Source organism: Rhinolophus sinicus, chromosome 3 (genome assembly GCF_057876585.1).
Source record: "Rhinolophus sinicus isolate RSI-liver-muscle chromosome 3, RSI-T2T, whole genome shotgun sequence".
Taxonomy (NCBI): Eukaryota; Metazoa; Chordata; class Mammalia; order Chiroptera; family Rhinolophidae; genus Rhinolophus; species Rhinolophus sinicus.
The window spans coordinates 150,009,808-150,022,983 of record NC_142503.1 but is presented as its reverse complement, the minus strand read 5'-3'; the positions used below and the strand labels follow the sequence as shown (position 1 = coordinate 150,022,983).

General features: G+C 37.1%; 1 protein-coding gene across 13 annotated transcripts in view; it reads right to left on the bottom strand.

Moving 5' to 3' along the window:
* The window catches only part of TCF12 (transcription factor 12), a 320,504-nt gene that overhangs the window by 54,002 nt on the left and 253,326 nt on the right, over positions 1 to 13,176 (bottom strand). For 2 of the 13 annotated variants that reach the window (XM_074327689.2, XM_074327690.2), the window contains exon 1: positions 536 to 718. The exons of 8 other annotated variants lie outside the window; for them this stretch is intronic. In XM_074327689.2, the coding sequence (XP_074183790.1) occupies positions 536 to 706 (171 nt within the window). In that variant the 5' untranslated portion in view covers positions 707 to 718. Of the gene's footprint in view, positions 1 to 535; positions 724 to 13,176 lie in introns of those variants that run through there. 3 more of the 13 variants (XM_019732253.3, XM_019732254.3, XM_019732255.3) reach the window with 3 other exon arrangements.

Sequence of the window (13,176 nt, the reverse complement as noted above, 5' to 3'; positions counted from 1 at the left end):
CAGATGGTATCCCAGTAAAGTCAGGCTCTGGACCTGAAACTCCAAACAGGAAATACGGCCCTCACTAGCTGACTGCTTCCCTAATCATTCCCAGAGCTTCATACTTGTTATTTTTATGAATATCCAATATGACTTTCATCTTTGCCTTCTATCTACAAAGCATTAAATAATCCTCTGTCTGTCTATATACATATGTGTGTATATTTTATATAAAGATTATATGTTTACAACATAAGAAAACATTAAAACAAATGTACTTTCAAGCTCACTGCTAGTAAAGACATCGGGCATTAAAAATAATAACTCACAAATTTAAGTTTATTTTCTATACTATTTTAAAAAGCCAACAACTACTGAGTAACTGTGTGAAAGACACAACTTTACTGACACTACTTACAAAGAAATACACAATCTAAATGTATTGCAGAAAAGGATAAAACAAAACCTCACAGGCTTTAGTAAAAGGCAATTAATCTACACTGCTTTCCATTAAACAAACCAGTTAGAAGCTATAGGAACAAAGAAAAAGACTTACCGTTTTACCATTGTAGTAATACATCAAAGAATTGCTCCCCATTCCAGGAACAGGATAAGCACAATACATGTTGATTTTGAAAATGTTACTGTTTGCAGCTAATGCACACAGCTTCTCTCCAAGACATACATCCACACAGCCAAACAGAGTTAAGTCTTCAGCACTATGCATCCACACATGGATCTACTCAAAAGGAACTTATGCAAAACAGGACTGAACCAACTCACAGAGCAGAGAGGGAGGGTTTATGCTGTAAGTAACCTCTTTCAATTTCTATTAAGTCCTTGCATTGTGGAGGATACCAATAAGATAAACTTTGGGGTATTAAAAAAATACAAGTCACTTACAAATGCTAAATAATGAAAAAAGATGCAATGTCGTGGTGATAAATATTCCAAGGAAGTATTAATTTGTTATATATATGAGGTTGATTACCTATCTATCTACATATCCATCTATTTATAAGAAAGGCAAACTGACAGATATGCAAATCTAGTTTTAGTTTTAATTAAATTAGAGCACTTGTGGCAGGGAAACCTAGCTTGCTACACCTCTACATTACCATCTGGCTAGGTCTAAAGTTGCTTCCAACTTTGATAAACACATGATCAAGCAATCAGGAATTGGAAACACTGAATCATGTGTAACAAGAAGGATCTAGACAGTTAAGCCTTGAACAAAATCACTTCCTGGAGCAAGCGGACAGTCATGTAAGTAACTCTTAACTAGCTAGAACAAACTATGACTTTTTAAAAATTATAAAAATCATATTAAAAAAAGGGAAAAGAACACATTTCATGAAAATGATCAGTCCAAAAATTGAAACAATTATCTTGAAAATAAATGCTCTTTTTAAAAAGGAAATGTTTAATAATACAGATTTTCAGTTATAAAGATCCTTAAATTCCTCATTCATAACACGAATTAAAAGTTTATATTGGACTTCACTTTTCTAGAACATCTAATATGTATTAAGCAATTCAGTAATTAAATAGAAAAACAAGGTTTTGTTTTCCTTTATAAAAAAAGTATGAAAGGCTGGTGTGTATAACTGACAAAATGTGCACTCTAGCTGATAAACTAAAAAAAGGTTTCTTAGAAGTTTTTCTTCCCTCTAAATTCATTATTGTTCTTAAGGAATACTTTATATATTCATATTTTAATGTGAATGCTCAAATTTCTCTAAAAGGAAAAATTAGTGTGGGAATAAATGTCTTGTAGATTTTAAAAATTCATTATATTTAGAAGTCAAAAGGTTTTAGACATTGTCTGCAAATACATACTTCTCACATACAAACACACTTTGTTATTTAAAAAATTTTCAATTTGTCTTTTGGTGCAGACAGAAAAACCGAATAGCAACTTTTCTTTTCTCTCATTTGCCCCCATCAAAACCTCTTTGTATTATCTTCTCTCCCTGTGCCTTGTTGGTTTTAACAGAACCTGTTAATCAGAGAGCTCACAGGCTGCAAAAAGGGGGCACATTACTGTTTTTTTTAAAGACACCTTTGATGAAGCAGAACTTTTCTAACTTAGAAATATTCTATAAGGGACCAGCACCGCCCCCCCCCCCCCATTCTTATGAAACATATTGATCAAATTTTAGTAATAAAACTAAATCAAACAACAAAGCCAGCTAAGTTCACAATGTTTTAAAGGCTAATGGTATCGGAATAACAATAAAACCTCCCCACACTCTCCAGATACAGAAAAGGCTAAGCAGCAGCTGCAAAAGAACATCACTGTACAGCAGACTATTAAAATGCCAGTCTGCAGAGTGGTTTGTAACTTCCTCCCTCCTGAGAGACCACAAAGACCCATTTCAATCCTTAGAGAACTGTGTAAAAGCTTTGATTTACAATTAACAATGCCATGCCTTAAAACCATTCAAGTAAATTTTAGTCTTTCATAGACATACTCTTTCTCTGACAGAAGATCTACTCTTAGAAAAAAAAGGAAAATGACCATCTAAAATGAAATTTCCTTTTTCCTTGATTCAAAATGTAAAAAATCCTTACTTTTGAATAGAAATTGAGGGATGGGCGGAAGGGGAGCCACACAGCACTATCACTACTTCAACATTTTCTTCCTACAATCATTACTTCAACCAGACAAAACTCTTATATATTGGTTTTAAAAAAATCCACCTACAATAGGCTCATGTCTTTGAGGTTTGTCAGAAAAGAGAAAGAGAGTAATATGTTGCCCGATAAAACAAAACATGATGTAAATCCAACTATGCAATCTTGGCTATTAAAGCACAGTGAAAATTTTAGTATTTCATCATTAGTTCTTTATTGTAGAGGCAAGTATGTATTATGAAAGGAATAAACAAATACGCAAGTAAAAAAAACTTCAGAACAAAGCCAGACAGTATAATAGTTTACTGTTCTAAAGCAGTTTATTAAGCAACTATATAATTTTTGTTGTTGAATCTGAAACCTGAATGTGAAATATAATAGTTTCTAAATAGAGTTGGGTAACTAATTAAAAGCTTTTGCTTTTACTCTTCATTCTTTCTCTCAAAAACAGACACAAAATCCATATATTTAAGACATCACCACCCATCATAATACATTTACTCAGTACACACCACTGCCTAATTGAGAAAGTGTATGTACAAACGGCGGGTGGGGTAGGGTCGGGGCAGATCTACATATATATGACATTAAACTCATTTCTCAAAAACAGCAAATCATCCAGAAAATTGGTGGTAATCTAAATAAAATGTTTCCATATTCTACTGTACACTATGATAAGGCCTTTTAGGTTTGTTACTCCAAAATACCATCTTTACCCAAAAGAAACTAAGACTGGTTGATGTAGACAGTCATTTTCTTTATCACAATTATAAATTAGATTCTATGATAAAGTCTTTTTTCTCTTCCTCAAAAATATTTTTTGAAATAAATCTAATTTAATCTATGTAACAGCTGCAGCACAATCTTTTTTTTTTAAGGAGAATCATATTACAGGGAAAAATGCATATAGCTGGATCAAGTGCTGCTCTAGTCAATGCAGTTGTTTAATCTTTGCCTTCTTTTTTTTAAAGAACATGTCAAGGGTTAATCCTGTGACTCCATCTGACAAAACGAGTCAGCTGGAGACAGGGCCACTTTTTAAACCTGATTTCAGACAGACAAGCAGTCTGCACAGGAGCTCTGAACTGACATGCACTTTTTATCCTGAATTATTTCCCCTCACAATTCCACATAATCACTTATGTGTTATTCTAAGATTATGTGATCTGACTTAATATTCATGCTACCTAGTCCAACAATCTAAAAAATCACCAAGTTTTATAGCCAAATGGGCATACTGTATACATGGAGAACATGATTTAATGAAAATGTCAGAGAACCCTGAAAAAATATGACTTGGAGCCATACATCTTTTATTTGCAAACTGATGATTCCTGGTTTGAGTATTACTGCATTTCACCATTTTCAAATATGCTTACCCCCTTCAAGGGTTCAGGATGTGACGTTTAATTGCTATTCCAACACTCATCAAGCACAAACCTAAGCTTGATATGAAAAAGCTATAAAGTGCTTTGCCTAAGCAATTTACTTCTTTAATGAAGATTTAAGAAAAAATGTTTTCAAAAAGTCTACTAGGTAGGGACTTTCTGGCAACTTCAGTTACCTTTCAGGCCCCCATGCTAAAAAATGTCCATTTTCTTGCTTTATTTTTTTGTTGATTGGGAAATTGGCAGATCCTCCTTAGAGAGCTATGCAATATTTCTTGGGAATAACCATGTAGTATTTTAATCTATTTTATTAGCTCTTTTTTATCCCTGATATTTGGATCACTGCAACTCTCATATCTGTTTTTCGAACTATCCTTAAAAGCAAGAATGTTTCAAGAGTGACCTAAAATTCTAAAAAGTTTTCAAAAGAAAATGTTAATTGAACCAAATTACATATCTTGAATTAATTAATTAATAAAAGCCAGTTAGTGGTTAACCTTATTGCACATTTTTCTAAAACAAGAAGGCAACATTCCAATGTCCCAAAAGGCCAGAATATCTGGCTGGAAAAAGAAATCTAAAACTTGCTTACCGGACTCCTCATGAAAAGTTTCAACATAATTCTAAGTTAATTCCTGGACAACAAGACTTCCAGAGTGATAAATAAAGCCAAACAAAATTCACATGTGAATAATTCCAAAAATGAGCTCTATATTTTCCTAAAGCATGAAATTCAGTAAATACCTAATAAATGACTGGCTGCAAAGGAGTGTGTGAGTGTGTGTGTGTGTGTGTGTGTGTGTGTGTGTGTGTGTGTGTGAAGATAGGTTTAAGAGGATAAGTGAGAGAACCTACAAGTGTGCATATTCAATGCAAAAGACTCTTTCCAATGCCTCCTCTTCCTTATTTAGCTTGTAGAGAGATGACTTGTGAGTGACTGCTGTCTCCTACATGTGCAGTGTTTAGTTAGCCTGGCTAACTAAAGGAGACACCAAATCAGACACAAAAATTCTAGGTTGTATATATGAACATGATGTTGCAGATTTTTCTAGTAATATGCTGCTTTTAAATAAAGTCATTCCTAAGTATTCATGAAATTCATTCTTAAGTGTTCATGAAGACCATGGATATTGGTCTTTTTCCAATATCCTCACAATTTAGAAAATTTACTTTTGCAAAAAAGAAAACAAGAATATAAAACTCTAGTGATATAATGCATCCCTCTTAAACCAATCCACTAACATTCAATGCATATTATTTAAAGATAATGCTATTGATCTGAAATCATAGATAGTGCATCTTCTAATTCAACAATATCACTCTCGTCTTGCTGACACCAATCAATTAGTAAAAAGGCTTCCAAATATTGTTTTCCCACGGTATAAAAATATTAAAAACTAGAGACCTGATTTTGTGATCTTTGTTCAGCTCATACTCTGAAAAAAATGTTCCAATTATGTCGTAATTGGGAGTGCCTAAATCTTAGCCAAACCAATAGTCAATTAGAGTGGATGATACTGTAGATTGGTTTGAGCATTTGTACACCATTTATTTGGACATTGGTTGGAAATGAGGAGCATTAACACACACGTAAACATACATTTCTTAGAGCAGAGTGAAAACACAGGCTCAAATTCACAGAGCACATCACCCGGCTCAGATATAGAACATCAGATTTCTTACTGTGTACAAAAATCTCAAGACTAATTTGATTTTAGAAATGCTTAATGATTAACAAATTAGAAAACACCTATCTGTATAGCCAATGGAAACAATGAGCCAAACATAAATTGCATTTATCGGGCAAAAGAACACTTACTTAACTTCCGTTTTGACAACCATATGACTAGAATGAGGAAGTGTAAAACACTTCCAGCCATACCTCCTGGAAGAGAAAGCAAATAAATCTCTTTCTGAGGTAAATAAATAGTATCCCCCTGACATCAACACTAACAGAATTGACAAATCATACAAAGCTTCTAAAAGGCAATCATTAGATACCCCTTCAAATGAGATAGAACTATAATTACTGAGAATATGTAAAACCTGAAGTAAATTACATGTTTCTTTTGATCACAAATTCACTATGACAAAGCAGTTTTCTTTGAAAAATTAAACCAGGGGAGGGGGGGAGGGGAGACGGGTCAGAATAGGGGACTCCCCTTCCCTAGTAATTCATGTGTCTTCGGCTGTCCATTTTTCCCCCACATGAATTGCAGTTTGTCACTTCTCATTTACCACTTGAAATAACATGGTAAAAGAATCATTAACTACGTTGCAACTTGATAATTTTCCTGCAGATGGCTCTATAATCACAGGACTGGCTGTCTAATGGTGTGTGCAGTGCTTAAAAACACCAAATGAGGACACCCAGGTTTTTAAATTCCTTAATAAGCCAGCACTTCTGAAGAGCTTTCAAGATTGGACAAGGATTTGCACTACCGACTTATTAGACAACCTAACAACAAAAGAAAACTGTAAGCAAACAAAGCTATTTTAAAAAGTCATCTGTAGAAGGTAAACAATTTGGTGTTGAGTCCAGTTAGCTCTCCCATAAGGAAAGTGCCAACCATCTTTTTGTTTCTTTTTCTGACCTGTACAGTTTTTTCTTCTGAGCTGGAAAGAGCCAAAGCCTTTCAATTTATGAGAAATGAAACAGCACCAAGATATTCTATTTTAAAAATTATTTTTTAAAGAGACCAGAAGGCACATCTGCATCTTAGCCCAGAGCCATTTCAAGAATTTGCAATTTGAAGATGTAAATAAGCTATGTTAAATTATTTCTGCCCCCCCCCCCCAATCTATGTTTTGTTTCAGTAAAAGAATCTTGTTAGTGGCTATAATTTTTAAAAAGATTTTTACTAAAATACAGCTAACATACAGTATTATATATTAGCTTCAGGAGCACACCATAGTTATTCAACATTTATACATCTAAAGAAGTGATCTCCATGGTTAAGTCCAGCAACCATCTGACACTGCACCACGTTATCACAATATTATTGACTATATTCCCTGTGCTGTACATTACATCCCCATGTCTTATTTGTTTTATACCTAGAGATTTGAAACTCTTATTTCCCTTCACCTTTCCCCCCCCTTTTTAAATTTTTCAATTACAGTTGACATTCAATATTATTTTATATTAACTTCAGGTGTACAACATAGTGGTTAGACATTTATGTAATTTAAGAAATAATCCCCTGACTAGTCTAGTTCCTACCTGGTACTATACATAGTTATTACCATATCACTAACTATATTTTCCATGCTTAAAATCCCCATGACTATTTTGTGTCTACCAGTTTGTACTTCTTAATCCCTTCATATTTTTTACTCTGCCCCCAAACCCTCCCATCTATCATCCCAAGAAATCTAGTACCAATATACCACACATAGTTATTACAATATTATTGACCACATTCCTTATGCTGTACCCTACATCCCCATAATTACTATGTAACAACCAATTTGTACTTCTTAATCCCTTCCCCCTATTCACCCATTCCCAACCCCCACCCATCTGGCAACCATCAAAAACGTTCTCTGGGGGTGGCTGGTTAGCTCAGTTGGCTAGAGCGTGGTGCTGGTAGCACCAAGGTTGCCGGTTCACTGTGAGCTGCGGCCTCCTTAAAGAAAACAAAAAAGTTCTCTGTATCTTTGTTTTGTTCTTTAGATTCCACATATAAGTAGAACCACATTGCATCTGTCTTTTTCTGTGTGATGCTCCACTCAGCACAACGCCCTCCAGGTCCATCCATGTTGCTGCAAATGACAAAAATCCATTCCCTCCTATGGCTGAGCAATATTCCATCATACACACACACACACACACACATTCCATTCTGTGTTTCCCCGAAAATAAGACCGGGTCTTATATTAAGTTTTACTCCAAAAGACACATTAGGGCTTATATTCAGGGGATGTCATCCTGAAAAATCATGCTAGGGCTTATTTTCGGAGAAACACGGTAGGTACCACCTCCTCTTTATCCATTCTTCCATCGACAGACACCCAGGCTGCCTCCACATCTTGGCCATGGTAAGCAACGCTGCAATGAACATATGGGTGCACATGTCCCCTTGAAGGAGCGTTTGGGTTTCTTCAGATAAATGCCCTGAAGTGGGAATACTGGGTCCTTCTTTGACTCGTGTTATAGGCTTTGTTTTCAAGTCTATTTTGTCTGATATAGTATTGCTACCCTAGCCTTTTTTTGTTTTTCGTTTCCATTTTTATGAAATATCTTTTCCTATCCCTTTACTTTTGGTCTTTGTGCGTCTTTCAATCTGAAGTGATTTTCTTGTAAGCGGCATATGGAAAGGTTTTGTTTTCTTATCCATTCAGCCCTCTTATGTCTTTTGAGTGGAGCATTTAATCTATTTACATTGAAAGTAACTATTGATAGATATGTAGTAGCTATTGCTATTTTATTATTCATAATTTTGCTCTTCCCCTTCTTCCCCCATCTTAAGGAAGTCCCTCCAACGTTCCTTGTAATACTGGTTTTCTTGTCTGGGAAGCTCTTTATTTGTCCTTCAATTCTGAATGATAGCTTAGCTGGGTAATCTTGATTGTAGGTCCTTGCTTTTCATCACGTTAAATATTTTGTGCCAATCCCTTCTGTCCTGCAAAGTTTCTGTTCAGAAATCAGCTGGCATTCTTATGGGAGCTCCCTTATAAGTTACTGTTTGCCTTTCATTTGCTGCTTTTTGGATACTCTCTTTGTTATTTAATTTTTGCCATTCTAATTATAATGTGTCTTGGTGTGGGCCTGTTGGGATTCATCTTACTTGAGATTCTCTGTGCTTCCTGGACTTGTATGGCTATTTTCTTTGCCAGGTTAGTACAGTTTTAGGTCATTATTTCTTCAAAGAGGTTCTCAATCCTTTGCTTTCTCTTTTCCTTCTGGTAGCCCTATGATGTGAATGTTGTTATACTGGATGTTGTCCCAGAGGTCTCTTAAACTGTCCTGTTTTTGGGACTTTTTTTCTTTTTGCTGTTTCGATTGGGTGTTTTCTGCTACCTTGTCTTCCAAATCGCTGATTCGATCCTCTGCTTCATCTAGTCTGCCGGTGATTCCTTCTAGTGCATTCTTCATTTCAGTCATGGTCTTCTTCACTTCTGACTGGTTTTTTTCAATGGTTTCTATGTCCTTTTTTCATACTTGCTATCTCTTTGTTGAGGGTCTCACTAAGTTTCTTGAGCATCCTTATAACCATTGTTTTGAACTCTGTATCTGGTAGGTTGCTTGCCTCCATTTTGTTTAGTTCTTTTTCTGGAGTTTTCTCCTGTTCTTTCATTTGGTAAGTATTTCTTTGTTTCCTCATTTTGGCTGCCTCCCTGTTTTTATGTATTAGGTAGACCTGCTAGGTCTCCCAGTCTTGGATGGTGGCCTTATGTAGTAGGTGCCCTGTGGCACCCTGGCACAGTCCCTATTCATCTGCTCTGGGTGTTTCAGGAATGTGCCTTGTGTGGGTTGTGTGTGCCCTCTTGTTATAGTTGAACCTTGATTACAACTGGCACATCAGTGGGTGGGATTGACCCTCAGGCTGATTGGCTATGGGGCCTGGCCACCTCCACAGCGAGTGGGATTCGCCCTGGTGGGTTCTGGTGCCTGTTTAGACTGCCCTTTGGGTGTGCTTTTGTGGGGCTAATTGGGCGGTATTCTGCTGTAGTCTGAAGCCAACCTCCAACTATTTTGTTTCTAGGGTGTGTTGGGGGACTCAAGTTCAGACCCAGGTCACCCACTACCTGTGACCAGTCGGGGACTACCTGGTAGGAGATACAAAGCGATTCACAGTTATTCACTGCCTGTGGTAACCTTGGCAGTGTGTGGGAGAAGCCACGCTGCAATCTAAGGATGTCTGCTATCAGTACTAGGCCTGGGGTAGCTCTACAAAATGCTAGGACACCTTGAGGCCTCCTGCCACCTGCCTTAAGGGTCTGCCACTGATAATGCCTTGTGTCGTATATGAGTTGGGTGAGGCAGGTTCTCAGGGAGTCACTAGAGTGGGAAGAGTTATGGTCACCAGGTTAATACAAATTCTGGTTTGGTAACAGTGCTGAGCATGGAACGACTCAGCAAAAGTCTCAGAGCACACTGAGGTCAGCTGTCACCTGTCTGGGACCCATGGACTCCGATAGTTTTCTAAGAAAGATTGCACTGTGGGTGGGTCCGGTCGCTCTCTGAGAAAGTGCCTCTGGTGTTGGGCAAGTTGAGTGGGGCAGGATCCCAGTGAAGCTCACCAGGACAATCAGATTCAGATTTTGCCTGTGGGAGAGGACTCAACACAGGAAAGATGGCACCCACCTGCTGGCTGCACAAGAGGACCTCACACACGGAAAATGGTGACTGTCATTAAGCCCTCACTCCACAGCTATAAACCTCAGTCTACCCCCTACCAGGCCTCTGACACCCCCCCCCCCCCAGTCACAGTCTCTCTGCTGGAAACCCAAGGTGAATGCCTACGAATGAAGCTGTGCGTGGGCCGTTTAAGAGGACATATGGGTTTCCCGCAGCCTTCCATCCCACCTGGACAGTCATAATCCCCACTGTTTTTCACAGCGAGATGTTGTGGGGGCTCTTCTTCCTGGCACCAGTACTCTGGGCTGGGAAAGCCAGTGTGGGCTGGGGTCTCTTGCTCCTCCAAGAAGAACCTCCTGGTTCTCAACTGCCACACAGGGGTTTGGAGCCAGCCCGTTTTGCGCCCCTCCTACCAGTCTCGATGCGGCTTCTTCTTTATATCCCTACTTATAAAACTTTTGTTCAGCCAGACTTCAGATGGTTCTCCAGATTGACATTTCAATAATTTAGTTGTAATTTTAATGTGTTCATGGAAGGAAGCAAGGAACAGTGTTTTATATTCTCCGCCATCTTGGATCTGATTGTGGCTATAATTTTCTAATACTTCATTTCTTTAATTAATTAAATATGGAGAGTCTACCAAATTATCCTGCCTCATATTTGTAATGATCAAATAACAAAGCAGAGTTCATTTTAGCTATATTCACTTAAGAAATCATGAAGATCCTGAATTTACGAAAAGAATGATCTTAAAAAGAATGGTTTCTTACTACCGTGCTTCCCCCAAAATAAGACCTTGCCGGACTACCAGCTCTAATGCGTCTTTTGGAGAAAAATTAATATAAGACCTGATCTCATTTTACTATAAGATCGGGTCTTATCTAACATAATATAAGACCGGGTCTTATATTAATTATTGCTTCAAAAGACATATTAGAGCTGATGGTCTGGCTAAGTGTTATTTTCGGGGAAACATGGTACTAAATTCTGATGACCACTCTCAACAAAAGCCAAATTTTATATATATATATATATATATATATATATATATATATATATATATATATATATATATATATATAAAATAAATTTTATTGGGGAATATTGGGGAACAGTGTGTTTCTCCAGGGCCCTAAATCAGCTCCAAGTCGTTGTCCTTCAATCTAGTTGTGGAGGGCGCAGCTCAGCTCCAAGTCCAGTCGCTGTTTTCAATCTTTAGTTGCAGGGTTCACAACCCACCATCCCACGTGGGAATTGAACTGGCAACCTTGTTGTTGAAAGTTTACACTCTAACCAACTGAGCCATCCACTGCCCCTCGGGAAGCTCAGTGGCAGCTTGTTGTCTTCAATCTAGTTGGGGATGGCTCAGCTCACTGGCCTATATGGGAATCGAACTGGCAACCCTATTGTTTAGAGCTCATGCTCTAACCAACTGAGCCATCCAGCCACCCCAAATAACACTTCATTTTGAAAACACATCTGAGGAGGGTATAATAAATAGGGAGGAGATGAGGGATGGCATCAGTTCAACATGGAACAAGGCAAAACAAAACTAAAGTTTGACTAATGGTTAGTATGCTTCATCGGTAAAGCCAATATACCACCCCAACAGTACGTTTCCCTTATGAGACACATTGGGAACAGACACAAACTTTGAAAGAAGAAATCTGTTCAGCTACTTGTTCTGTGTGTCTATATCACATCTACACACAGCAGGGCAGAAATATTCTTCCTACCACTCATCAGCACTCTATATTGTGAGATAGACTGCTCAGGTTTCAGGCACTGTGATGTCATACCAGATGATGAAAAAGAGCACTGGGCTAGGAGGCAGGAGATAGGGATCCAGGTTTTAGCTCCACCTTTTAGGAGTCATGAGAGTTTAGGGTAGGCCATTGAATTTCCCTGAGTCTAAGTTTCTATTTCTGCGAAATGCAGGCATTAAACTCAGCCAAAGATTTACTAGCCATTTCACCACCAATAAAACCTTTTATTATCTACTCCACCCCAAAACTGAATTCCTATTTTGAAGGATTTTGGTCTCCTAAACTCTTCTTTATTGAGTTATAATGAATATTTTCCCTGTTAAAACAAAACAAAACAAAACACAAAGCCATGTAACTTCCATTCAGAACTTCAGATTAAAAGGGAAATGGAGCACTGCCATGCTGAGCTGAAATAATTCTAGTGAAAGACGTTTGATGTTTTAACTAGCATGGATAATTTTATTTCAGTAAATTACACAATTTGTTAGGTATTCTGAAATATTTTACAAATTGTCAGGTGACTATTTTTGAAGACCCAGGGCTGTGACTCACTGGTATAGATAATACTTAGTATCCACGCCAACCTTAAACTGTATTTTTATAATCACCTCTTAAAGTGGCATTAAAAGTGTAAAGCCTCACATGAAATGAAAGGTTGATAGAAAAGGGAATCCAAAAACAATTACAACATCTCAGTTCTAAGCTAAGAGTCCAAATAACATTTACTTGTTCTAATAACATTTATGCTAGCAAATGAGGTATTTTTATAAGGGGTTAGTTATATGCTTCTATTACCCAGTAATATTTTCATTTAAAACTAACATCTTTTTAAAAAGCTTTGTAGTGTCTAGAACAAAACAGTAAAAAAAAGGAAAAAGGTTGACATCTTACCAATAGGTAATAACTCTTACCTAACTTTGTCATTGTTCGATTAGCTTGAAAACTATTTTTGTTTCTCACTAATGTGCAATTCGATCTACAGGTTGGACATTTTATATTTAACATAGCATCATCTTGAAAACAAGAGATTTTTGGCCATGTCCTTCAAATAAACATGTAAGCCTCTATAGACATGGTTTTGTTATACTTTTAGCAAGCAACA